At 48.8% G+C, this 26665-nt stretch overlaps 1 protein-coding gene across 5 annotated transcripts in view; it reads left to right on the top strand.

Annotated features, from left to right (window-relative positions):
- The window catches only part of TTLL11 (tubulin tyrosine ligase like 11), a 249851-nt gene that overhangs the window by 168144 nt on the left and 55042 nt on the right, over positions 1-26665 (top strand). For all 5 annotated transcript variants that reach the window (XM_078061723.1, XM_036107811.2, XM_036107810.2 and 2 more), the window contains one exon: positions 22617-22868. In XM_078061723.1, the coding sequence (XP_077917849.1) occupies positions 22617-22868 (252 nt within the window). The remainder of the gene's footprint in view (positions 1-22616; positions 22869-26665) is intronic.

The following is a 26665-nucleotide window of genomic DNA, read 5'->3' as shown; positions in this document are numbered from 1 at the left end:
GTCTTCCTCACTTAGCATCCTCTGCCCAGTGCTGGGCACATAGGAGTTTCCACATGTTTATCTCGCTTGCTTATCACGCTTGGTGCCAACTTAAAGAGGTCTGGTACCTAGGGCTTTGTTCAAACCATTTGAGGAAAGGCAGAATCTGGGTCCTCACTGCTCCCTCCCCACGGGGGTGTTCGTGGTGTCCAGGCCCTTTACAGCTTTGCAGGCCAGGGTGGAGGCCTTCTGAGCCACCCTGCAGCGGCTCTATAGACGTTACTTGTATTTGTCTCATGCAAAACGGCTTGCAAACAGTAGCTCATTGTGCTTTCTGATTTCAGCTTTCCAGATATCTATATGGACAGAAAACACAGATTCCCTCCAGTTTCTGACAGAATGTCTTCATCGAAGCTTCAGCTTTCAAAGCTTTCCGTAGTCAGGTACCGGCTAGTTGAGTCGACATAGCTGGGAGATTCTGTGTCTCCTACACCCGTAGCTACATCTCTCAGTAGAGTGTGGTCCGGAGGGCACAGGCAGAGGAATGGGGTTGCAGAAGCAGAGATGTAATTAAAACTATCCCCGATTCTCCCTTAAGGCGTGGGAAGCAGCAGGGCAGAGTGGGGGAAAGACAGATTTCCACCACAGAACGACTTGATATGAATCCCAGTCCAGCCCTTTGTCTGCTGTGTGACTTTGGTCAACTGACTTACCTTCTCTGAGCCTTAGGTTCCTGATCTGTGAAGTGGAGTTGATAGTACCCAAGGATCATAGCATCATTGTGGGCGTTAGAAGTCACTTTTTGGCAAGTGTGATCACAACTATGTTAAATCTCACCTACACATGCATGCACACACATGGAAAAGGATAGAGAAACAGACAGAAGACATCCTGGGAGGAAAACTCCAGTATGTTAGCAGTGGCTATAGGTGGGTGGTGAGACAAAGAGTGAATTTCCCTCCCTTTTTCTGCTTTTAGGTATCTTTAAAGATTTTTTTCTATGAATATATATTGACTTTATAATTAGGAAAACAGAAAATAAAGAAGTGTAAAATAGGCAAAAAGAAATAATATGCATTAAGTACCAGGCATAAGTTGGCACTCAGTAAATGGTAGCTATTTTTACTAATTAGTCATTATGCCTAATAATAATAATTAGGCTTAATGATTTCCTCTGGGACCAGAGGTTGTGAATGAGTCTGTTGGTGGCGGCTGATGACTCCGTCTCAGTGAGAGGGAGTTCTGGGTTCACTTCCAACCGGGCCACCCCTCCCTTGCCTCCCTGATCCTTCTGCCAACACCCGAGCTCCAGACTCCCCAGTTCTCCCCCTGCTTCGCCCACGGAGGAGCCCGAGCAGAGCTGCCGTGCCCCTGACAGAGGGGAGCACACTTCCAGGCAAGCAGGGGTGTTCTCCATGGAAGGTCTTGTCCAAGGACAAGTGGCAGGGGCTGGGGCGGGACATCGCAATTGCTTTACTGATGACAGGCCAATTATCTAGAGGGATAGAGTGAGAGGGTCAAGAGTCTCATCTATTTCTTCTGTTTGAATTGCAGACAAGGTCCCTGGGAAAAGAGTTGCTCAGCATGTAAATCCAACTGATGCTGTTAGTTGGCAGGCCATGGAAGTGAAACCTGCCCCCTCTCTTCACTTACGGCATAGAGAGAATACTGGTCAGAAGGTAGCCCAAGGGAGGCTTTTAGATTAACCTACCAAATACCTTAGGGTCCCATAGGGTGAACCAGATAGAATTAAACTTTTGCCATAAGGAAAGAGAAAGTGAGGTCCTTAACTAGCTGTGTAACTGTTGAGCAAGTCGGTCCACCTCTCTAAACCCATGTCTTAGGTGTAAAATGAGAGATCAGCACCACTGCTCCCCGAAATCCCTGGACATTCTCAATTCGGTAACATGCTGGTGATAAACACAGTTGGTTCTGAGAAGAAACTGGACGTGGAGGTTTTCTCTGCTCAGCGGGCAAGCTGCCAAGATGTGACGGCTAAGACAGGAAAGGACAAGAATTCTCTCTGGGGCCAACGCTTAATCAGTGTGGCCCCCAGAGGTGACAGATGACGGCAGGATGGCAGCTGGTGGCTTCGAGAACAGCGGAAACAGCAGGTCCTGCACAAGTGCGTGCGAGCCCTCCATTGCGTCCGTGCTGGGTGTGCGATGCCCGCCATGTGCCAGGCACACGTACTACACGTCGTGTGTATTGTTGGGTCCCCGGCAGGAGCGGCTCTGCCTTCGCTCCACAGGACAGGCAGCTGAGACGCAGGAGGCTGGCTCACTTTTTTCCCTTGACATTTTCTGTGCTTCAACGGCAGTCTCAGTGCGTGGCCCCGAGAATCGGCGAGTGAACGAGATTATCCTGCCCTCATAGGGCTGGCTGTTTAGAAATAGCTACAGTCAAGTAAAGAGGCAATTATTGTACAGTGTGAAACAGTCTTCCAAAAGGAGGTAGAAGTAGGGTGTCGTGAAGCACAGTGAAGGGGTCCCCCACACCAGCAGGCGAGGTGGAGGCAATGACGTTCCAAGCAGAGGCAACAGCACGTTCCAAGGCCCAGGGTTACTGTCCAGGGGAGGACCTGGCGAGCCTTGTGGCCTGGCGGGGTTTACATGGGGTCAGGAGTCAGTCATTCACGTGTTCACGCACTCGGCCAGTATTCAGTGAGGGCCTACTACGTGCCAGGCCGAGGAGCCCGTAGTGGACAAAACCATCACAAATGGCTGCCTTTGTGAACCTGACCTTGTTTACTGGAGGTGGGGGCGTAAGAGGGCCGGAGATGGACATCAACAAAGTAAACGAGTAAAATCTACGCTCTGATAAATGGCAGTGGTGCCGGGGGCTCGGATGGGGCAAGGCGGGCACTCAGGGGCTGGTGAGGAGCAGGTGTCGCAGCTGCGGGCGGAGTGGCCGGGGGAGGCCTGCCGGAGAAGGGGACGTTTCCACAAACACTTGAAGGAAGTGAGGGAGAGAGCCAGGGACAGTTTCAGGGCCACGAGGTGACATGGTCAGATCTGCCATTTGGCTATGACATGGAAGGTGTGTTGGGAGGGGAAGCTGGAAGCAAGGAGACTGGTGATGAGGCTGTTGGAATTCAGGCGACCCACCATTGAAGTGACGGGTGGTGGCAGCTTGGAATCTGGGGAGCGGCGGCGGGGATGGAGAGAAGAGGGTGGACCAAGGTGACAGAGGAACAACACTACGCTACTCGTGGGGTTTGGGAGTTACCCTCCTCCCCGACCTCTGGCTCAGGCACCGTGTGGGTGTTAAATCTCTTCTCTGGGTTGGGGAACAAAGCCGAAGTTCAGGTTTGGGACAGAAATTGACGAGCTTGGAAGTATTTTGCCCACCGCACCGCTCACCTGCCAACAGGTGGCAGCAGCCTATGGGGCTGTCCACGGACGAAAGAAGGGATGCACGAGATGTGGAATATGCACCTGATGGAGTATTACTCAGCCTTTAAAAGGAAGGAGGTCCTGACACCTGCTACAACATGGATGGACTTTGAGGACACTGTGCTGGGTGAGATAAGCCGGACACAAAAGGACAAATACTGTATGGGTCCACTGACATGAGATTCCCAGAGTGGTCAGATTCTAGAGCCTGGCAGCAGAATGGTGGTTGCCAGGGGCTGGGGAGGCGGGAAATGGGGAGTTAGTGTGTAACACGCAGAGTTTCAGTCCGGGAACGTGGATGGTGGTCGTGGTTGCACAACAGCATGAAAGTACTTGATAGCACTGAACTATAGCCTTAAAAATGGTTTAAATGGTAAATTTTATGTTATGTGTATTTTATGAAACTGTTTAAACATTTCTGTTAGGAAATTTACCCAAAGTCAGGCGACTAGCCAGTCCAGCCCAGCCCTGGGGCCCCCTTGCACCCCTGCCTCTTATTCTGAGCTCTCCCTGCCTCCCGCTCTTCCTTGGGTTCTAGACTGGCCAGGATCACCTGGTAAGCGACTTGGCATCTCTGGACCTATTTTTCCTCCCCTGGAAGCTGGAGACAACACTTCATGGGGTTGCCATAAGAATTAGATGCGTTCACACACTTGCCTCGGTGAGATTGTATCTCCTTGCATAGCACTGCTCCTCTTAGGTCAGAATGCCTGACTTCGGTAAAACAGCGCAGACCTAACTAGAATCCGTGCTCCCACACTTGTGAGCTGCGTGACCTTGGGTAAGCCACTTGCCTTCCTGAGCCTCAGTTTCCACTTATAAAGAGGGCCCGATATGTTCTACCTGGTAGGGATGAGGGCAAGACTTAAATAGGACCTTTGTTCAAGGTCCCCAGGGCTGTGCCTGGATGCCCCGGCCTCTGATAAACAGCAGCTGTTCCCATATGGACACAAGGTCGTAGTTACGCAAGGAAAAAATTAACACAGTGATGTGACAAGTAAATTTACCATCCTTCTCCACTTCCACACCATTTTATAGGCAGGTACGGCCTCTCCCTTCTGGTAGTTGAGGTGTTTGTAGAATCCTGAACTGACACCTTTGTGTTGGCTTCAGGAACAGGTCCACGTCTGATTCGTTTTACCAAGGAGATCTATTCATCTGAGTCTAAATAATAGTAACTGAGCTCCTGCTTGGGCCTGGCCCCAAGCTGCTGCCCGAGAGTCAGAAATGAGTCAGACAGGGAGCTGTCTGCACAGAGCTGACTGATATTAGCCAAAGGAAGAGGCAAGGATATTGCCCCCGCAAAGTGCACTGGGAGATGGGAACCCTGTATTCTTCCCGACCCGTAAAGCCTGGGTGCCAGGAAACCTTGGACAAACCACTCCCCGTCTCCAGAGCTCAGTCCTTGTCTACATACGGAACGAGGACCACCAGTCTCTATGACCTGCAGCTCCTTCCTTTCTAAATGTGTTGACTCCTCGGCCCTGTCACTCGCTCTGGAAGCAGACTGCAGGGCATAGTGCGTTCCAGGAAGGCTGGACCAGATCACTGCCTTCTGTGCTATGCAGGCCTGGCCTTGGGGCCTTAGTGGTCAGCCAGGAGGGGCTTGACCCCATGGCATGCTGGGACTCCAGCTGCAGAAGTATGAGAAAGGGGAGGACGCTGGGGCCAGGCAGAGCCTGGAATGCAGAGACCCGGAGTCAGTTCTGGAGGCCAAGGCTACAACAAGCTAATGGGAACAGGGCACGGCTCACTCCAGGCCCCCACTTTGGGCTGGGGCTTCCTGGGTGCCCCCAAGCCCTTCCAGCCTGACTCCCCAGGAGCACACCAGCCAGGGCAGGAGGAGGTGGCCTATGAGGGCAGATGCATTCTGGCCTTCATCTGTCTGCTCAAGGGGTGGGAGCCCCTCACCTTAGACCAAATTCCAGCCCCGGGGAGAAAGGAGAAGAGGACAATCTGCCTGGAGGATCTTGAGGAGTTTGCTTCATGGGCATGCCTCGTTTCCCCATCACCTGTGGGACGACAAGGAAAGTGTTCTGGCACCTTCCTAACTGCTGGTCTGCCTTCTGGTGCTCCGTCTATCTCATGCCAAGGCACGGTCTGCTCATTTCACATGGGATGCTGCACCCGTGCTTTCTTATCTCGGGCCAGAATTGAGTCAAATCCAACAAAGCTGCGTTCGGGTCCTGGGGATCATTGGTATGTACGCTGGCATAGCGTTTCCTCGTCAAATACTCAGTAGCCAACCCAAATCGATTAATATGGGGAAGAAAAATCGCAGGTTATCATTCAGCCACTGCTGCATCCATATGCATGAAGCCGAGGGACCTGACTCCCTTGCAGAATTAAGATAGCCTTTAGAGGGACCCATTTCTGAGAGCTGGCTACCCACCACCCCCACCTACTCCCCGAGCACTTCCCTACGAGCCAGGTCTGCAGCCACCCAGGAGATGGCCCAGGCTGCCCACATGCCATCGACGTTCTTCAAGAGTTCGATGGGCTTCTGCCACTTAAGAAATTGCTCACATTTAGAAATATTCAGCTTCAGTGCACATGTCACGGCTGTATATCGGAAAAACATACTATTATCTCTAGAGCTTGCCTGAAACAACAGGCTTGTTCCCGAAACAGATGTTTTGTGAAACCCACCGTGACAGGCTCATCAGAGCTGGAGACAGGCCAGCACTTAGTTACCAGCCTCACAAGGACACAGACATCTCTGCTGGCTTCCCGTTCTTCCTCCACACCTGGGCTCAGAGGAGATCCTCCCCGTGGCTCCTCCCTCTGGCTCCTGGGTTCTGAAGTTAAACATCGTCGTACAAGCTTGGTGCTCCAGGCAGACCCAGTCAGTCAGGTGTGTCTGGGGAGAAGTTTCCAAGGTAATGACTCAGGATATTTTCATTTGGTTCAACTAACATTGATCGGGGGCCTACTGTGCCCCTGCCACTATTCTAGTTGTTTCCAGTCACTTTCTCTCACAGTAACTGGCGGGGTTCCCCGTTTCAGAAACTGAGACCTTGTGCTGGTCTCTTAGGGCTGCAGAAACATGTTCCTGCTCGGCCTCAAGCAGCAGACGTGCGTTCTCTCCCAGCTCTGAGGCCCGAAGCCTGAGGCCAGGTGGTGTCAGCCGGGCCACACTCCCTCTGAAGGCTCTGGGAGAGACTCCTCCCTGCTCCTTCCAGCTGGTGGTGGTGGAAGGCGTTGGTTGGCTCATGGTGGTCTCACTCCGGTCTCTGCCTCCTCTTCCCACGGCCCTTCTCTAAATCCAGGTAACCTCCTCTCGAGAGCCTTAATTTGATTACATCTATAAAGACCCTTTTCCAAATGAAGTCACATTGCCAGATGCCGGGACTTAGGGCCACTACTCGGCTGGCTACAGACCTCTAGTTATCTTCTGGTTGTTTCCCCAAGGTCAAACACTCAGGCCTTCAGTCAGGTCCTTACCCCTCAGAAGCCATGACATACGAACGTGGCCCGTGGGCCCTGCTCTTAAGAAAACTACACCTAAATAGGAAGGAGCTTTGCGTGTTGGTTATGCTTGAGGGCTCTTGTGTCCGGCCGATCCCGATGACCTTGAGCAAATCATGTCACCGTATTTGTGTCTCATAGAAAAATGCCTCATATGGAAAATGGGAATCATATTAAAAATAATAATAGCCTCACACAGCCGTGAGGACCAGACGACAGAAGGTGCTCAGCCCACAGGCATGGAGTGAGCAAGATCCCAGACGCCTTGACCCCACAGCCTCTGTGGTTAACCACCACGAACCCTCCTTCCACTTGCTAGGACTCCCCAGGACATTTGAATCAGAGCCTCTGAATAGAAAAGAGATAGTATACAGGTCCCCAAGCACCTGGGTGAGGACGAGGGAGAAGCCAAAGCTGACTTCAGGGTTTCGAGCTTGGCTCACTTGGGAGGATGGAGTTGCCAATAACAACACGGGTGGAAACAGCAAGAAGCAGGTGTGGGGGAGAGCTGGGGGACACATCGTGCTCAACTTGGCTGCAAGCGAGACATCTGGGTGGATTTGACTGGCAAGTGTTGGACTTGGAAGGTGACTTTTAAAAGCGGCCCTGAGCTTAAGAGTGAGGGAAAGAATTGAATGTTTGGCAAATTCAAGTGCTATCACAGATTAAGCCTCTCGGGAGACAGAGAGTAATCGAGAAAAGAGAACATGAAAGTGTCAGTACTCATTGATTCATGGTCGCAGCACTCAATTTTCTCGCCTGTAAAATGGGCACACTGCTTTTTTCTTCCCAGGCTGTTGCTCATGGATGATACATCATGGATGGGAAGTTGCTCCGTAGATTTGGGGTTGAGCCACTGTAGCTCGAGGCAGCAGGTACCAGTGTCAGCCACATATTCCTGGACGCTGAGCACCCCCCGCCCCCCTCCCCCCGAGCCGGGCAGGAGAGGCACGTGGTCCTCTCCCCATCCCTGCGTCGCAGCTGAGGAAGCAATAACTGTTCATTCACCGGGTTTGAATTGGCCTTTCTGCTGGGCTCTAGATCCATTCACGATCACCAAAGGAACTAAGTAAGAGCAACTAGAATGTCCCCGTTCCCCGGCAAGGGCTGCACTTTGGCCAGTGGTTTCTGCGTTTCAGAAAAGCAGGTGAGAGCACCTCTTGAAGCGCTTCTGCCTCGCCGCCCACGTCCCTGGACCCCAGCTCCCACGCGTGTGTGCCCCTTGCCATCTCGCATATATTCGCAGGACGGGCTAGGTCAGTGACGTTGCCATGACAACCAAGGAAGAGGCCGGCTCTGACTTCAGCTCCGCTCGGGCTTGTTAGTAGGGAAACCAAATGATTGGCTTCCTCTTGTTTTCTTTCTTGGGGCGTGGGGTGCCCCCCACATTCCCGTTGGCACAGAAACCTTTTACCCCCGCCAGGTGAGTCGGTCAAGTGAGGATATTAATTTATTTGAATGGGCGTTTGGAGAGGCCATTGCGGAAGCAGAAAGTGTCGGTATGCTGTGGTTCGGGCTGTGGTGTCACAAAAAGCGCACTCCTCACGGCTGTCCCTCGGGAAGAGGTGGCGAGTGACTGTGACGGCCTCCAGACCCCCGTCTGCACATCTCCAAATCTCTGGGATTTCTAAGGACCAACGATATGTGGGGCATTCTACAAGGTTCTCTATGTTTCGTATTCCATATAGTTCTCACCAAACCCCCGTGTGTTTGGTATCATTGTCACCATTTTGCAAATGAAGAAACTGATGCTCAGAGAGGTTAAGTGCCTTCCCCAAGGCCACTCAGCGGGTAAGTGGCAGTGCTGGAGCTCAGCCCTAGGCCTGCTTGATGTGCAATCCCCACAACTGTTGCCAGTCTGCCACCCTGCCTTAACCTTGTACTTGAACTTCCGCAGTCTCTCCAGAGCCAACAGGGAGGCATCATCTCAAAAATGTACCATGATAACTAAACATTTAGTACTTCTGTGAGAAACACCACTGCACACTGTCTGGATGTCTGCTTGGGGAATTGTGCAGTGACAAGAGAAATTAATATTTTAATGGATTTTGACAACAACTCTATGGTAGGGGAATTCAAATGGCATAGAGAAAAAAGTTAGGCTTTCTCTCTGGACCTCGTTGCAAATATGCATATGCCTAATTTATTAGCCGAATTTAAAAAAAAAAAGAATTCTGTTAGGACCAAAGCTCTTGGAGGGAAAGAGTGCTATGGGCTGGAGGAGACAGTTAAATCTTCCTGGTTGGGCTTCAGCTGACCAGAAGTCACTGATTTTTGACATTTTGTTCCCACTTACGTATGCTGAAGCCAGGATGCTAGCTTCTTGTTTAATGTCATCCTACCGAATCCCTCCACACGTCTGGGAGGGGGATTCTGCTGTCCAGCTCCATCTTACAGAAGAGGAACAGAGGGGCTGAGTGATAAGACAACTTCCCCAAGGCCCATACAGTTAGGAAGGAGTGGAGCAGGATGGCTTATTCTTATTGCCATAAATTATTATGGTTGCCCTATTACCCTAAAAAAAAAAAAAATGGCTTTCTAGAACCTGAAGCTGAAAATGACACCCAGAGGACCCTCTACCCTACAGGCAAAATTACACTAAATTCCTCTCATTATTTGTCTTACAGAATACTTTTCTTACCCAGTCATCTGTCAGCGTGCCTTTTTTTGCATTACCTATTAGATGTAGAGTACTATGAGGAGAACAAAAATGGATTCTATTTTCAGCAAACTCACAGTCTATGGGGGAGAGAAGCCACAGACTTAAACGGCCATAATATAAGTTTAGAAAATGATAGATTCCACAAGAGAGGTGCAAATGAGGTGCTGCGGGAAATCCAGAAGAGTGTTTCTGGTGGGAGTGATGAGGGGAGGCTTGTGGGCAGACTGGCATTTGAAGTGGTGGCATTTGCAGGGTGTGTAGGATTGGAGCCTGGCTGTTGGTGCCCGGGGAGCAGGGCACAGGCATCCAGGCGCGGGGGGCTGCAGAAGCTGCTGGGCAGGAGGGCATGTCAGAGTCATCTCCACGTGTAAAGGAGATGGCCCAGGGAGACTGGGTGGGCAGGAAGCAGGTCACGGACAGAGACTTAGAGGATGAACTACCACTAGGAGGGAAGAAAACAGAGAATGGAAAAACACTTGGAGAACGCATGGGCGCGGAAGCCAGGAAATGAGAGTTCCGGAAAGAGAGGTTAAGTGTCATTGGACGCTATGAAGAAGCTGAACTGGAGAAAGACCAAGAAGGTCGGTGGCGATAAGGACGGCCATGTAACCCCAGGAAGAGCATCACGTTTGAGGCAATGGAAGAAGAAAAGCAGTAGAAGTGTGCTCACACCGACGTCATCAAGCACACCTAGTGACCTTCTCTAGGCCACGCCCCGCTAGGCAGGGCTCAGATCGCAGTGTCCTAGCAGAGTGCAAGCCGAGAACCCTCTTGGCATTGCCGAAGCTCCGTGGAAGCCTAGAAAGAACAAGGTCTTGAGGGTCAGAACCAGATGACCAGATGATACCATTTGGGAGGCATGTGACCTTGAGGGTTTCATTTAACCTGAGCTTAGCTTTGTTGGATAAACAACAGCTAACACTTATTGAGTGCTTACTGCATGCCAAGTATGGTTCTCAATGCTCTACGTGTATGTATGAACCCATTTAAGTTTTCCAATGGTGCTGGAAATAGTTCTACCAATTCTACCAATAGGTAGAACTATTATCCCCATCGTACAGACAAAGACAGCAAGGCATGAGCTGGTTAAGAGACTTTTCCAAAGTCCCCAAGCTAGTGAGCGACAGGGCCAGGATTCCAACACAGGCATTCAGGTTTGGGAGTATATGTTACTATCTCCATCTCAGGTCTCGTGTGGCTTAACCACAGTAATTAATGTACGGGAGAGTTCCTGGCCCAGCGGCGGGGCTCGATAAGAGTTATCCCCCTTACCTCCTGACCAAATATGAATGCAAAGTCATGGCATCCTTGCCTGAGAAAGGTCCGTGGGATTAGCCCCATAAGGCCTCACTCACATTAGCAAAAATCCCATATAGAATGATGCACAAGAAAACCGCCCCAGAAAGTGGGATGCAAATGCCTTGAGCCCCTGGGACACTGAGTGAAGATAGTTTTGTGTTCAACACCCTCACTGCAGGTTGACCAGATGGCTGTATGGTACCCCTCGGCGGGGAGGACCCTCAAGGGCAAATCAGGGACAGGTGAAATTCACAAAGTGAGCAGATTTCATCCAAAATTTGAGGGGGAAAGAAATTTGGCCTGGGATATGCCTACTGAATCCCTGGGTTAGGGTTTACCGGGCATACGGTATACAAAAGAGAATTAGGATTACCGCAAAAAATGAACTGCATTTGGATGAAATTGAATGCCAAAAAGAATTACAGTCTAAGCAAAGGATAACTTCTCCACATGGTTTCCCCCACTTCTTGTCTGTGTTCACACAGGCCTATACTTTGGTGCAGAACTGTGTTTAAACACTAAAACGCTTTGTGTTGCAGAAAGGCGCTGAGTATGTAATTAAAAGGATCCCTTCATTAGCACAACTAGACAATGAAAGCTCAAGTTGGCCTTTTCTGCTAATTTCGGAGGTGGTAAAACAGAGGCTAATACAACCCCTGATTACAATTGTCACATAGACAGTGCCTTGCCATTGCCACTAGGAAATCTTTGTTCTCCCCGAAGACAGACAGGATCTTCCCATCACTGGGAGGGACAAAGAGAAAGGAGGGTGCATCCTGGCAACCGGAAGTGGAGGGGTGTGGCAGCGTGCCCCGGCCGGCCGTGGGGCTCCAGTCCCAGTCTCCTCACCCCAGCAGCTGACTTAACCTCTCAAAGCTTCAGTATCCTCGGATGTAAACTCGAGTGAATGATCGCACCTAATTGATTCGATTGTTGTGAGAACTCTATGAAACAATGCCCGTCTGTATTCCCTGGCAGGTATTCTGAGCACCCACTCTGTGCCAGGCCCTGTGTTAGACTAGTACCGGAGTGAGAACAGCACCTGCCCTCCCGGGACTCGCAGTCTAGGGAAAGAACCAGGCGTCAGAGAGATGGCGGCACCAACAACCATTTCCGTACGATGGTGATCACATCCGTGAGGAAGAGTAATGCAGACCGCGGGCTCAGCTTTGGGCCCGAGAGAGATGCAGCTCTCAGTACCTCTCGGGATGAGGATGATGAGGACCACGTACAAAGTCCGGGAGGTTTTAGAGAAAGGAATGGCTCATTCTAGCTCCAAAGGCCGTGGAAAGCTTTTTGGAAAAGGCGCTAAGAACGAAGTCCAAGATTTGAAGGATGAGTGTTTTTCCCATGGATAATTTGGGAAAGCACATTTACAAAGAGAGGGAGGAACGTGGAGGGTGGAAGGCGAGGCTGGCACAGCAGGCCCGAGTGCTCTGCTCACGAGGTGGGCCCTGTGCGGGGCGCCTCGGCAGCGGGTGCGGGCAAGGCGCGTAAGGAAGAACCCGTCTCCGGGCCCGTGAAAAGCTAAGCACTGGCCCAGTCTTCCAGAGAAAGACAGCAGTCAACCACCTGGTGGGGTTAAAGCAGGGACTCCTCAGCCCTTCGGGCAAAAACAATTCTCCTCCCTGTTCTCCCTGCCCCTCCCTGCCCCTCCCTGCCCGCCACAGTGGCCTCGAGAGTCTGAAGCTTTTCATGCAGAATCAGAATTTTGGCCACTCTGACATTTCAGCTTTCGTGGCCGTGTTTTTGTTTTTGGTTTTTTTTTTCTTCTTTTTTTTTAAAGGCTCTGGACGGGAAGTCAGGAGAACTGGGTCTGCCCTTGTCACCACCTCTTGCTTGATGCCTCCCCGCAAGCAAGGGTCTGCCTTGACTTCCCTGTGTATTTCAAAAGAAAAATGAGGTGAGAGGACCCCCCGTGCCCCTGCTCACTCCACGGTTTAACTTTTTCTTTATGTGGGGAGCAGCAACTATTTGGTGACATTGTTTGGCGCATTATTTCGTGACATCAGCAATCCTCAGTAGAGAACCAGGGTGTCAGATTAGGGGCGGTTATCCAATGAGGTCTGAGAAGAGGAGACTCATCTGGGGGATTTCTTTAGGGTGGGGACAAGAGGCAGGTGCAGTGTGACCCTGGGCAGCTTGCAGCGAGATTCCCCAGACAGAAGAGCAGAAGGACGGTCCAGTGTCTAGTGACGTGAGTTGCAGGGAGAGCGGAATGTCAGAAAGTGGTTACGGAAATCCCATAGTCTCTGGAGTTCCCAGAGGGGTACGCTCATCTCTCCCATCAAGCCTGGTGACTAGACAGCGAGCCTCTCGAGATGATGGCATACGGGAGATAAAGATGTTGGTGATTAGAATCACAGCAGCTAACAGGTATTGAGGCGCTGTGCCAAGCACGATGCATCCACTTTCTCTGTAATTGCATCAGCCCTATGGGTTAGGTGCCATTATTTTACCCATTTTTTGTAAGAGGAAACTGAAGCTTTGAGGCTGTATGACTCGCCTGAGGTCACCCTGCTCGAGGGTGCAGAGCTGGGATTCCAGGGGACCACCAGGCTGGTGCCCCATGGGGAGAAGCTGCCGGGCAGCCCCCTCTCCCTGGCCCATGTGACGGTGCGCTTCATTTGCTCTAACTGCCCAAGACAAAGAGAGCAAGGACACTGGCAAGACGCTGGCTCTGTGCGGAGGGGCAGAGCAGAGAGGGCCCTGTTCGAAAAGAAGCATATTACGAGGCCTTTGTAAAATGAGCTGTCAGTTCCTTCATCCGGAAAATGAGAGGGCTGAGCCCCATGACCCTTGAAGGCCCTTCCAGCTCTGAAATAGCATGAGTTCTGGGTCTGTGGGATGGGGCACCAGAGTAAGTCCTCATGTGTGTCCTTTGGTTAACTCATCGCCTTGGCGGGAAGTTGGTCCTGCAGGACCCCCGGCCTGGTGGCTCCAGGAGCTCGTCCCCAGCAGGGACCGAGACCCAGTCTGCTGCTGTTGGCCCTGGGCCCTTGTTAATTCGTACCCGTGACAAACATGGTGCATTTGTGATTCGTGGGAGCCTGTATTGGTGAAATAGGGATTGAGTGCTTTGGCAGTCAAAAGGGAACAACCCCATCCAGGTAAGTGCTGGTTGTTCCCAGGTCATTACCTTGAGGTCAGCTATAAGCCCCCCGCCCCCCAAGCAGATTCATCCGGACGCTTCATAGGCAGGCTGTGTTTTTGATCCTAAGCAATGCAATAGTTGTGTGCTAGGCTTAGGCTGGCTGTCTTCCCAGCCACTCTTCCTCATAAGCCTCACCCGATCCCATAAGTAAGAGACTTTTCTCCACTGCTGGAGGTAAAAGTGCATTTAGAGAAGGTGCCTAACTACAATGAGTTGTAGTATGATGGAGTGGAAAGCACCTGGGCTTTGAACTCAAGTAGATCCAGGGTCAAATCGTCACCCTTAGCCATGTAATAGCTGGGTGTCCTTGGGAATTTAGGTTAACCTCTCTGAAGTTAATTTTTCTCATCACTTATAGTTTGTAAGTCATAGGATCATTGCCAGACTCGAATGAGATGTTACAGGTATCCCGCCTGACTCTCGGGGGCTCAGTGCCAGCTAACTCCTCGGGCATGGAAGAAGCATCGTGCACTGGTTAGAAGCAAGGACTCTGGCACTTGCCTGCTGGGTTTCTATCCTGGGCTTCTATCCAGGATTAGTCTGTGTCTTCGTACCTCAGTTTCCTCATCTGTAAAATGGGAATAACAATAACACCTACTTGGCAGGATTTCATCAAGTTTAAATTTTTTCCAGCTGCGGTTCCTGGCACATAGTAAATGCCGCCAATAACACCATGGTGTTTGTGGCTGTCGCTGTCACACCGCACTGCGGAAGGAAGTGATCGGGGCGGGGGGGCCGTGGCCAGAGGAGCGCTCAGAGGAGCATTGCATGGAGGGGGTGGGGAGGAATAGACCCAGCATGGGTCTTACAGGGACTGGAGCATCAGACAAAGTTCCCTCACTGAGTCCTTATCCTCATATTTTGGAAACACGTGCTTCACCCATTCTATTGTCTCTCGTCTTCCCTTCTAATAGCATAGCGTCACCACCAAGCAAATGGGGCCGTATGATGGCCAAGATTCATCAAGTGACAGAGCTGGGCTACATGGTAGTTTCGTTTATTTTTAGTGACTTCATCCTCCAACTCTTTAAATTGCTGCTGGGCTAATTTAAGGCACTTCTGTGGTACACGGTTAGCAGTTTCTTCAGGAATGACAATGTGCATTTGAAATCCCAAGTGACTGCGGGGATGGGTCTCAGCCACGTGGTGGGGAAAGGACCCTGCCTACCTCCTTTTGCCAGTGCAGCACCACTGCCCACCAGGCTCTCCTGCCAAGCCCTGGATTGCCTGGATTGCCCGGGAACATGATCCAGGGTGTTCTATCGCTTTCTGTCCCCCATGGTCCAGCAGTTGCCAAATCCACCTTCTTTCACCCAGACTAGTGATTCTTAGACTGTAGCCCGCGTCAGAATCACCCATGGGGCTTGCTAAACAGAGCACCCAGCCCACTCAGTGTCTGAGTCCATGGGCCTGGGGTGGGGCCAAGAATTTGTATTCCCAACAAGTTCTCAGGTGTTGCTGATGCTGCTGGTCCAGGGCATATGCTTTCAGAACCATTGACCTAGAATATTCTAGGAGCTCCTAACATCATCCACTCCCCTGCCTTGATTAATGCTGGCAGGCTCATTCACCTTCACCATACTTCTGATTTTGCTCTTCCTCTCCCCCAGATCCACCACTTCTGATTTCCCACACTACCAAATCCAAGCAGTCTTACATCCAAGATTCTATAAGACCTAGACATCCACAAGAGCTTCCTGGTCATATTCCCACCCATTCCCCTCATGCATACTACCAGGACCCAGCAAACCGACCTCCTTCCATATGCTCTAGGTCCTTCTCTGGATGCTCACCTGGGCATTTTCTTTTTTTTTTATTTTTTTTTTATTTTTTTTATTGTTATGTTAATCCCCATACATTACATCATTAGTTTTAGATATAGTGTTCCATGATTCATTGTTTGTGCATAACACCCAGTGCTCCATGCAGAACGTGCCCTCCTCAATACCCATCACCAGGCTAACCCATCCTCCCAACCCCCTCCCCTCTAGAACCCTCAGTTTGTTTTTCAGAGTCCATCGTCTCTCATGGTTCTTCTCCCCCTCCGATTTCCCCCCCTTCATTCTTCCCCTCCTGCTACATTCTTCTTCTTCTTCTTTTCTTTCTTGACATATATTGCATTATTTGTTTCAGAGGTACAGATCTGAGATTCAACAGTCCTGCACAATTCACAGCGCTTACCAGAACACATACCCTCCCCAGTGTCCATCACCCAGTCACCCCATCCCTCCCACCCCACCCCCCACTCCAGCAACCCTCAGTTTGTTTCCTGAGATTAAGAATTCCTCATATCAGTGAGGTCATATGATACATGTCTTTCTCTGTTTGACTTATTTCGCTCAGCATAATACCCTCCAGTTCCATCCACGTCGTTGCAAATGGCAAGATCTTATTCCTTTTGATGGCTGCATAATATTCCATTGTATATATATACCACATCTTCTTTATCCATTCATCTGTTGATGGACATCTCGGCTCTTTCCACAGTTTGGCTATTGTGGACATTGCTGCTATAAACATCGGGGTGCACGTAGCCTTTCGGGTCCCTACTTTTGTATCTCTGGGGTAAATACCCAGTAGTGCAATTGCTGGATCATATGGTAGCTCTATTTTCAACTTTTTGAGGAACCTCCATACTGTTTTCCAGAGTGGCTGCACCAGCTTGCATTCCCACCAACAGTGTAGGAGGGTTCCCCTTTCTCCGCATCCCCGCCAACATCTGTCATTTCCTGACTTGTTAATTTTAGCCATTCTGACTGGTGTGAGGTGGTATCTCATTGAGGTTTTGATTTGGATTTCCCTGATGCCGAGCGATATTGAACACTTTTTCATGTGTCTGTTGGCCATTTGGATGTCTTCTTTGGAAAAATGTCTGTTCATGTCTTCTGCCCATTTCTTGATTGGATTCTTTGTTCTTTTTCACCTGGGCATTTTCACCTGACTCACTCACTGTTTACAGATGGGTCTTGTCTTCCCCTACCTGGTCACATACTTCTGGGTGGTAAGAACTGTGTCCACCTCACCCATGTATCCGAGGCCTGTGGGACAAGGAAGTGCTTGGGAAATAGTTCATGAACATATAAATTATTGAAGCCATGCTTAACTAAAAATGGAAATTATTTCTCTCAGTGAATTCACGTACTTTCCCTGAAACTGGAATCTGACATTGCTTTATCGACCTTCCTGTTTTGTTAATTTCTGGGGATATATACAGTGTACGCCTAAGGAAAAAAGGTTTTGGTTCGACTTATTAGCACAAGAACTATATAGTGAGCCTAAGTATGGAACGTGTAGTCCTAAGTATTAATTCTGATGCCACTACTGACTTATGATGTTGGGCAAGTGTTTGGGTTCTCTGGATCTTGGGTTTCTAATCTGTAAAATGGCATGAGTTTCTACCTACCTCATAGAATTGTTATGAGAAACACTGAGATAATATCAGTAAGTTGCTTGGCCCAGTGCTTGACATAGTAGGTCCCCGATAAATAGCAAGCTTTCCAGGCAAAATAGAGATAGGTGGTTTTTCACAAGAGTTTTAATAACAAAGAATTCCATTTTATTTGAAAAACGATAATAGAGAAAACATTCCAGAATTTTAATGAGTCAAGGATATACCAAATTCAATAATAATAAAAAAGATTACCCCAAAGGACTAGTAAGTTTGATTTATGTTTTCTTTACCAGCCACTTTTATTTCATAAACCCGACGTTTCCATTAAATGCTATTAAATAAAAACAAGATTTTACAGTATTTGCGATAACTTGGATCTCGATGTGATCACTGGAAGTAGCTCAAGCAAAGATACAATTTCTCATTGTTTTATTTATTTATTTATTTTTAAAGATTTTATTTATTTATTTATTTGACAGAGAGACAGACAGAAGAGCACAAGCAGAGGGAGTGGCAGAGGGAGAGGGAGAAGCAGGCTCTGCATTAAGCAGGGAGCCTGATGCGGGACTCGATCCCAGGACCCTGGGATCGTGACCTGAGCCAAAGGCAGACGTTAACCATCTGAGCCACCCAGGCGCCCTCATTGTTTTATTTCGTCTTCTAAATCAGCTACATCTTTACTGCCTTCTTCCGGTTGAGTAAAACACTCCCCGCTGAATTTGTGGTTTTGAGTTCCTGAAAATGGTCTCTGTGGCTTTGAAGGCCCTTTTCATCTTGAGCTTATTAATTGGGATTCAGGACGGAAGGGAAACGGCAGTCAGCCAGTAAACACAGCAACCCTTGAAGGAAATGTGAAGGGCTCACGTTCAAGAGAAAAAACACTCATTCTGCGTGGCTCTGGGCGTAGGGCGGGGTGCAGGCTGAGGACCCTGGTGGGAGATATCCTCTGACATGCACGTCATTAGGAAAACTTCCCCAGCTCGAGAGGTCCCCTGAAGGTGGTGGGGCCCCCATCACCCGGGCGACCCGAGCGGAGGCCACCACCACCCTGGCCCATCTGCTAATTAAATGACCCACTGGTGTTAGTGGCCTTATCTGCCTGGAATTAAAGTTTCTCCTCCAAAATGGCATTGTCATAGAAATGTTCTGGAACTAGATAGAGGTGATGGGTACACAACACCGTGAATGTACTAAATGCCACTGAAACGTATACTTTAAAGTGGTTAAAATGGTGAATTTTATGTTGTATACATTAGACCACATACGAAGAAATAGATGACATCATTGGACAGAATGACCTCCAAGGCTTCTACCTGCTGTGACAGGTTATGTTTCTGGGAGAGAGCACATCGCCTGAGACCGACCACCACACCCCATTTAGTCAAAGACAGGCCACGGAGACACTCAGCTGAGGGGGGTAGCTGATTAAATTATGGTTCGGGCTTAATACCGAATATCACACATCCATGAGAAATTCTGCTCCTGAAAACATATTTAATGCCATGGGAAGACACTTGTGATGTCACATAAAGCATAAAAAGAAGGATTTACGCTACGTGTAATGTGATCCTAACTTTACAAATATAGATAAGAAACCAAAACACAGTGGTTTTCTCCCTGAGCTGTGGATTACAAATGATTTAGATTCTTTTATACATTTCTCAAAATGTCTACAAAGAGCATGGATGACTATTATAATCTAAAAACACTATTTAAAACACAACGTAAGGGGTGCCTGAGTGGCTCACTCGTTAAGCGTCTGCCTTCAGCTCAGGTCGTGATCCCAGGGTCCTGGGATCGAGTCCCACATCCAGCTCCCTGCTCGGCAGGAAGCCTGCTTCTCCCTCTCCCACTCCCCCTGCTCGTGTTCCCTCTCTCACACGCTCTCTCTCTCTCTGTCAAATAAATAAAATCTTTAAAAAACAAACAAACAAACAAAAACACAACGTAAATAACAGTACTTTGGATTCTGTGACCCCCACCCCGTGAATCATGCCGTGCTTTCGAGCGATAGATTGGCAACGGACACGCTGGAAGGACTGGTTGGAAGGACGGATTTATAATTCTGGTTCAGCTCTGGCAAACCGCAGGGACTCTCGGTTTCTTCATCTGGAACAGGGGCATAAAAATAACAGTCACTTCACAGGGCTGTGTGAAGAGCGGATGAGACAATGAAGATGGGACGACTGATTGGGAAGAGTTCTGAGCTCTCTTCATTGGCACTGAGCACGTTCAAACTGTACATTTCCAAATCTTCCCTCTAACAAAAACTTAATGAGTGCTTATAAAGTCAGTGATTGCCACTTACCCAGTAATTTAAGAGCTAATCTCCAGTAATACTGCTACTCTTTTCTTAACTGTCTTCCTATCACCTTCATGCGAAGACATTTCATTTTGTCTGAAAAGTAACCACCTGACTTTTATTTACTGTGCTTGAATTCAAGGAGATGATGATATAACCGGCTTAGGGGGAGGGAGATGGCACCCCACCCGCCCCGGGAAAGGTGTTTCTCCCCAGGAATCAGGCCTCTCCTTGGTGGGCGAGGCTTTGTTTCCCCAGGACCATCCACACACGGCTGAACTTTACGAAGGGTTTTCCTGGGGCACCTGGATGGCTCAGTCAGTAGAGCGTCTGACTTCGATTTCTGCTCAGGTCATGATCTCAGGGTTGTGAGATTGAGCTCCACGTAGTCAGGCTCTGCACTCAGTGGGGAATCTGCTTGGGAGTCTCTCTCTCTCCCTCTCCCTCTGCCCCTCCCCTGACTCTCTCTCTCTCTCTCTCTCTCAAATAAATAAATAAATAAATCATAAAAAGTGGGGGAGGGTTTCCTTTGTGCTGCTCTGGTTCTCTCCTCTGCCTGTCCTTGCTTTGAGACCCGTGCTATGACCCACCTCGAAGGAACTGTGAACAGAATTCACAGGACTTGACTCACACAAGGGGCTTCTCTTCCTTACAGGCTGACTCCTTAATCCAGAATGAAGAGAAGACTATTAGGGCAGGGCTGTCAAGCTTGCTGTTTCTCTATCAAACCTCTTCCCCATTTATAAGACCTTATGATGTACAAAATATTATAACCTTGGTGTTTTATTTGAGGCCTGCCTTGCCATTAAAAGCAAACTCCCAATTCAACAAGTTCAATGAAACATTTCCCAAGCACCTAAACGATCCAGGTTGAAATCGAGTTGAATGAGATTTGGAGTTGAATGAGTTTGAGTTGAATGAGTTAGAGTTGAATGAGGCGTGAGGGAGGGATTGGCGTCTAGACAAACGCAGTGCCGCTTGAGCAGAGGAACCAGGGAGCAGGTCTGAGAAACAGGAGTGGGACCTGGAAGAGAGTCATCAGCATGATCAAGGAAACATCTGAGCTGGCTCTGGAAGTGGAACAGAAATGTGCCAGGCAGCCAGGGCCAGGGGAAGGCCTCAAAGGCCAAGGAAAGAGGGTACAAAGATACCAAGATGGTCCGACTTGGTGACTGATGGTGTGCTTAGAAGTGGGAGCACAGGGGATGAGGCCATTTAATAAGAAAAAAGTAGAAATTGGCCTTGGTATTGAGCTCAATACCAAGTGACATGGTTCTAATTTTCCTGGAGTTAGCTGGTTGGGCAGTATTTACTGACCAAGTACAACGTGCTCAGGGTTCTGTCTTAGGAATGGATGCAGGTTATGGATGGAAATGGTCACACCAGTTCCTAGACCAGCTGTGGGCGGCACAGCAGAGGGGAAAGTGAGATGAGCTGCAAGGGCAGAGAGAGGCACCAGCTGTGGAAGAGAGCTGGGTGTCCAGTGGGCACCAAGTCTCTGGTCCAGACCAGACCAATGGGCAGCAGGGTGGGGTGGCAGGGAGTGCCCAAGGCCTCTGAGGGTATAATGTGTCTAGGGCAGTGATAGGAAATGAGGAGGTTGGAGAAGAAATCGAGAGGGGCCTTGAGTGCCAGAGTGAAGAGTATGAACCTCATTGTAGGCACTCGGGAATCAGTGAAGAGTTGTACTAAGGGGCAGCCAAGTCAGGTTTGCTTCAGAAGAGGTGCCTCAAGGGGCGCCTGGGTGGTTCAGTCAATTGGGCATCCAACTCTTGACTTCAGCTCAGGTTGTAATATCAGGGTCGTGGGATCGAGCCCTGCATCAGGCTCCATGCTGAGTGCTAAGTGTGGAGCCTGCTTGGGATTCTCTCTCTCCCTCTCCCTCTACCCCCACCGCTTGCATTCTGTCTCTCTCTCTAAAAAAAATAAATAATAAAAAGATTTTTAAAAATAAGAAAAAAAAAAGAAGAGGTGCCTCGGTGACAGTGTCTATGGGTCTGTGGATGGGAAAGGCTGGAGGCTATTGGTAGAGTCTAGGAAAGAGTCAACAAGGCCCAGTGGGGGAGAGCAGAGCTGGTTTCAAGAAATATTGAGGAGTTAGGACTAGTGGCAGGGGCAGAGGGAGAGGAGGACTGGCATTTATCCTGACATTTCCTGCTTAGGTAGTTGGCAGGTGGGGGTGATATCCAAGGAGATGGGGAATGTAGATTTGGGGTGAGGGAAATGGGCATTTCAGTCTGGGGTGGCTGGGGGCCAACCTGAAGATGCAACAGGTGATAGTTGGATATGTGGGTCTGGAGGTGAGAAGAATATTCCAGGCCAAAGGTGGATATGTGAGAGTTACCAGCTGTGGAATTTTCTTGAATATCAGAATAATTTCAGGATAAAATATCCAGACTCAGGAATTACAACACTATAATCATATTTTTTGCATATGTTCCAAATAAGAAAATAGTTAAGCCCGAAAACGTAATTGTGCCTATTCCTAGAATTGGATAACTGATGTATCTTTGCAAATTGTTCATTGAACTGTGCTTCTGGTTTCTTGCCAGCCCTCAATGAGATTTTTATATTTCTTAATTATTCAATTACTACCCACAAGTAGGAGTTTGAAATCAAACTTAGGCTGCTCCGTAATAGAGTATTCTCTTGACTCATGAGCGCGGTAAAGGAAGATGTCCAGATTGGGGATCCAGGGTGGGAGAACAGAGCAAGTGTAAGCTTCCGGTCCTGGCTCTGTCCTGGGTTCGAGTCCTGGCCTTGCCACACACTAGCTGTGTGAGCTTGGGGAGCTGGCTTCTCTGAGGTCAAGTTTCTGGTCTGCACGATAGAAATGGTGAGAGCGCTCACAGCTCCTGAGGTTGCTGTGAATGTAGGGAAAGGAGAATAGGTGAGGGAAGGTGCTCTGCCTACCATCAAGCCCGCTCCAGAGGTTGGTTGTGTCCCTAACTGCTTGTGTTCCTCAGGTCTCAGCAGCTCAAGCAGCCACTAGCCGTGAAGGAAGATCCTTCCGACAGCGAGCCGGCCAACGCCTCCGACAGCAACCGCAATCCCGAAGCCCACCTGCCGTCCATCTGCCTCAAGCAGGTGTTCCCCAAGTACGCCAAGCAGTTCAACTACCTGCGTCTGGTGGACAGAATGGCAAATTTGTTTATCCGGTTCCTGGGAATCAAGGGGACAATGAAGCTGGGGCCAACAGGCTTCCGGACTTTCATAAGGTCAGTGAGACCAGCCCCTCTGGCCTGGGATTCGGGCAGGGTGCAGTGCGGCCCCACATCTGGCTGGTCCCCCCCCCACCCCCCGACTGCTCCTGGGAGAGCCTGTGTGCTGCTGGGTCAGCGCCCCGACTGGGGTCGGATTGCTCCGGTGGCTGGCACCGTCCACTCCCGTTTGCTGAGTGAGTTAACGAATGTGACAGACGGGACGGCATTAAACACAATGCGGTGCTGCCTTGAACGAGGTCCTTAAACCACATAGAAATTGCCGTCCCTTGGACTCAGACAGACCTCGTGTCTCTCAAGCTGGGGTGAGGTTCTCCCAGTGGTATGTGACAAAGAAACAAGGCACATCTGTCCCAAGTGTCCATTTCAGGAGAGAAAAGTTAAATAATTCAGTTGATAAGTAATTTAATGTATTTGTCCTAATATAAAAATAACATGATTATATCATCAAGTACAATACAAAATTGGCATGAATTTTGAACATAAGACATGAGATAAAGCAAGCGTGTTTTCCCCATAGCCTACAATATAACCCATGGTCGTTCGTTCACTTGCCTCTACTCCCTGGGGCACTTTGGGGCGACACAGGAATAAGTATCTGAGGCAATACTTACTAGGTGTGTAACCCCTGGGCAAGTTAGGGACCATCTCTGAGTCTCAGATATCCTAGAAAATGAGGAGGAAGCCACCTACACGCCAGGAATGGGGTCCCCCACCTCGAAGCAACTATCTGCCGGCATTCGATGTCACTGCTGTTTCGCTCATCATTGGTTTTAATATTTCAACCTTTGCACCTAAAGTCACATCCTTCATAGTTTTATTCACTAAAGCAAATAATTCGAAGCCTTGAATCAGAAACATTTTGTCATACGCTTTTCTCCAAATGAACTGTATGACTTCTAACTCTGGCTCTCTGATGTTCCTGATGGGATGGTACACAGAAGAATCGGCAGGAATCCTTGCTGTTTCAGGGAACCCGAGTTAGGACTTGCACAGTGCTTTGGAGAAGGGCTCTGCGTTTGCTTGGGGGGGGGGGGCAGGGAAGGAAGCCCAGTGGAAAGAGCAAAGGCTTTGGGTCTGGCTTCAGAGCCAGGCATGTCACTTGATAGCTATGTGGCTTTGGGCAAACCCCTCCCCTTCTCCAAGTCTCGGTTCCCTTGTCTGTAACATGGGAATAATCTCTCCTGCCTATCAGGGTTATTACGAGGTTGGGATGTAATACATCCTAAAGCACCCGGCCCAGAGCCTACTTGACAGGAGCTATTTGTTAAGTGGGGGGTCTTGTGACTATTATTTCCATTAAGCAATGGGAATTCTCAAGAAAGTCAACAGACACATGTTGTTATTTCCCTGAGAACACTACCCGATACCTTCTGACTTGTCTGGGAATTGCATCTGACTCATAGTAATAGATACACATCTGTAAGTGGTTTAAAATAGTGAGATTAATTTTCCCTCATATAATAGGAAGTTTGGCATGGGGGTCCTAGGGCTCGTTAATGACTCCACAATGTGATCACAGCCCACTTTCTTTCTGTCTTCCTGTTCATCCATCCTAAGCATGGGCTTTTCAAGCTTCGGGATTGCCTTACAGTCACAAGATAGCTGCTCAGAATCCAGCCATCATGGTCGAGTTCCAGGCAGGAAGAAGGAAGAAGGGAGATGTCAGATGCTTCCTTCTAACTCCTAATAAAATTCTACTGAAACATAAGAGAGGGGGGTAGGTGAAGATTTGAAAAAAATAACACACCATAAGAATCACAATCTCAGTTGCCTCCAGGGGTAGGCTGGAAGCAGAAGCCAGCAGGTGGGATCTGGAAGGAAGGGGGCCCAGGGTACGGCAGGCATGAGAACACATGCCCTGGTTAAAGGAAAGGCTGTGCTGGGGGAGTATCACCAGAGCTTTTGATTTTTCAAGAGAAGCTAGAAATGCTGATTTTTATGTAAAATCCCAATATATGTCTATTGATGTTGGCAATTCAGAAAATAATTTTTAAACACCATGTGGGTTCAGTCAAAGTGTGACTACCCATAGAGACCACCGATGTGTGAGCATTGGTGTGAGAGGCGAGGGACATACTAAGAGGACTGCTATGTTCATACCTGATTTTAGAAGAAACAGAATTGAGAATGGTCCTAGCAAAGGGGATTCCTAAAACACTCTCAGACTAGAACTGGATGATGTCAAAAACATCGCTACAAATCTGTCCATATGTGATAGGCTTTATGATTCTTTCCATCCTTTTTTTTCTCTATAATTAAGGGCATTTGCTGTAAAACCGATTTTTGTGAGGGTCAAGACCCTTAGGTCCTGTACCATTATTCCCAATCTGCCACCAGCACTGTCTGTGGGAGTGATGGTGACCATGGCGACCGCGAGGAAGGAGAACAATGTCTTCAGGTGGGGAGTAGGCGGCCGGAGGAGGACTCGGACAATGAGCCCCTCTCCCCTCCCTCCACACCCACCCAGCCAATGTCCTGCCTAATTAAGGATGTGGGAAGAAGTGGAGAAAATGTTGCACAACCGTTAATAGATTTTTCCTTTTGAAATATACCAAGAGATTCCCAACAGCAACTTAATCGTAAAAGATGATATTCTCTGAGCTTAGATTTATCTAAGTATGTTCAGTCTTGCCAGCTAAATTTAACAGCAAGCATTTTCTCTTGCTAACAACCATTCTCTCTCTCCTTTCCATTTCGGTTTAAATTTTGCTTCATTATGAATTAATAATATTTATGCCATATGTTAAATCGAGCCAAGTGCCCTTCTCTGGAGCACTGTGCAAGAGACATATTTGCTGGCTAGATATATACTCCTCTCAGATCTCCCACACAAACGGCAGAAGCTGAACTTGGCTTTCACCTGGACGACCCACTCTTTCTCTCCGAGTTCCTCAAAGAGAACTGGAGGGAACAAAATAAACATCCAACCGAATTTATTTTCAGTGACCATCTCTCATAATGTTCTGCATAGATCAGCAGTTTTAGGAGTGAATTATGCTAATGATAGTCTGGCCACATTCTATTTTTCTTTTCTACCAAGAAATGAGAAATAATGAACTGTCGTTCCCTTGTCTAGACTTAACTCATCGAACCAGCTTTTCGTGTTGTTTCCTCAGGAGGCACATAATAGTAGCACATATTACCATGAATTAAGCGCCTCTTTTCTCTCTCTCTCTCTCTCTCTCTATTTTTATGTCATAATAATTCCTGGGGCGTGGAGACTTCTCTTTCTCTGAGAAATAGAAATTATCTGATTCTTCAATTTGACAGCTTTCTTTGAGGGAAATGCATTTTTGCTGGTTTCCTTCCATTGGATTACTAATCTGGGGGGCATTCTATGTAATTCACTAAGAACACGTTCTGCAAATGTATCCTCCATCAGAATCAGACATCAGTTTGCACGTGCTGCATTTTCCATTTCCACAGCCTGCAGATTAAACCATTTGCCAAAACCGGGTTCATTTCGAGGAAATGGAGGCAGCTTCTCCGCACCTGGAGCATTTGCTTCCTGCTTCATGCGAGGCCAGTCCGCTCGGAGAGCCCTGCTCAGGCCCTTTGTGGTTTCTGATCCTGCTCTCCTTTTAAATTAGAGAATGGTTTTTCTCTTTTTTCCTTTTTTTCCCCTTCCACTCCCTTTTCTCATAGGGAGATATTAATATGTTTCATAATGGGTAGCTGTGGGGGGTTTTATGCTCTGAGAGGCAACATGGTGTGTTAGAATGTTCTGGAAGAGAAGTGTAAAGGGCCTTCTCTCCCCCTCTGTCATTAACTCCTCCGTGACTTTGAAAATC

The sequence above is a fragment of the Halichoerus grypus genome, chromosome 14 (genome assembly GCF_964656455.1).
Source record: "Halichoerus grypus chromosome 14, mHalGry1.hap1.1, whole genome shotgun sequence".
Taxonomy (NCBI): domain Eukaryota; kingdom Metazoa; phylum Chordata; class Mammalia; order Carnivora; family Phocidae; genus Halichoerus; species Halichoerus grypus.
This window is presented reverse-complemented; position numbering and strand designations above follow the sequence as displayed.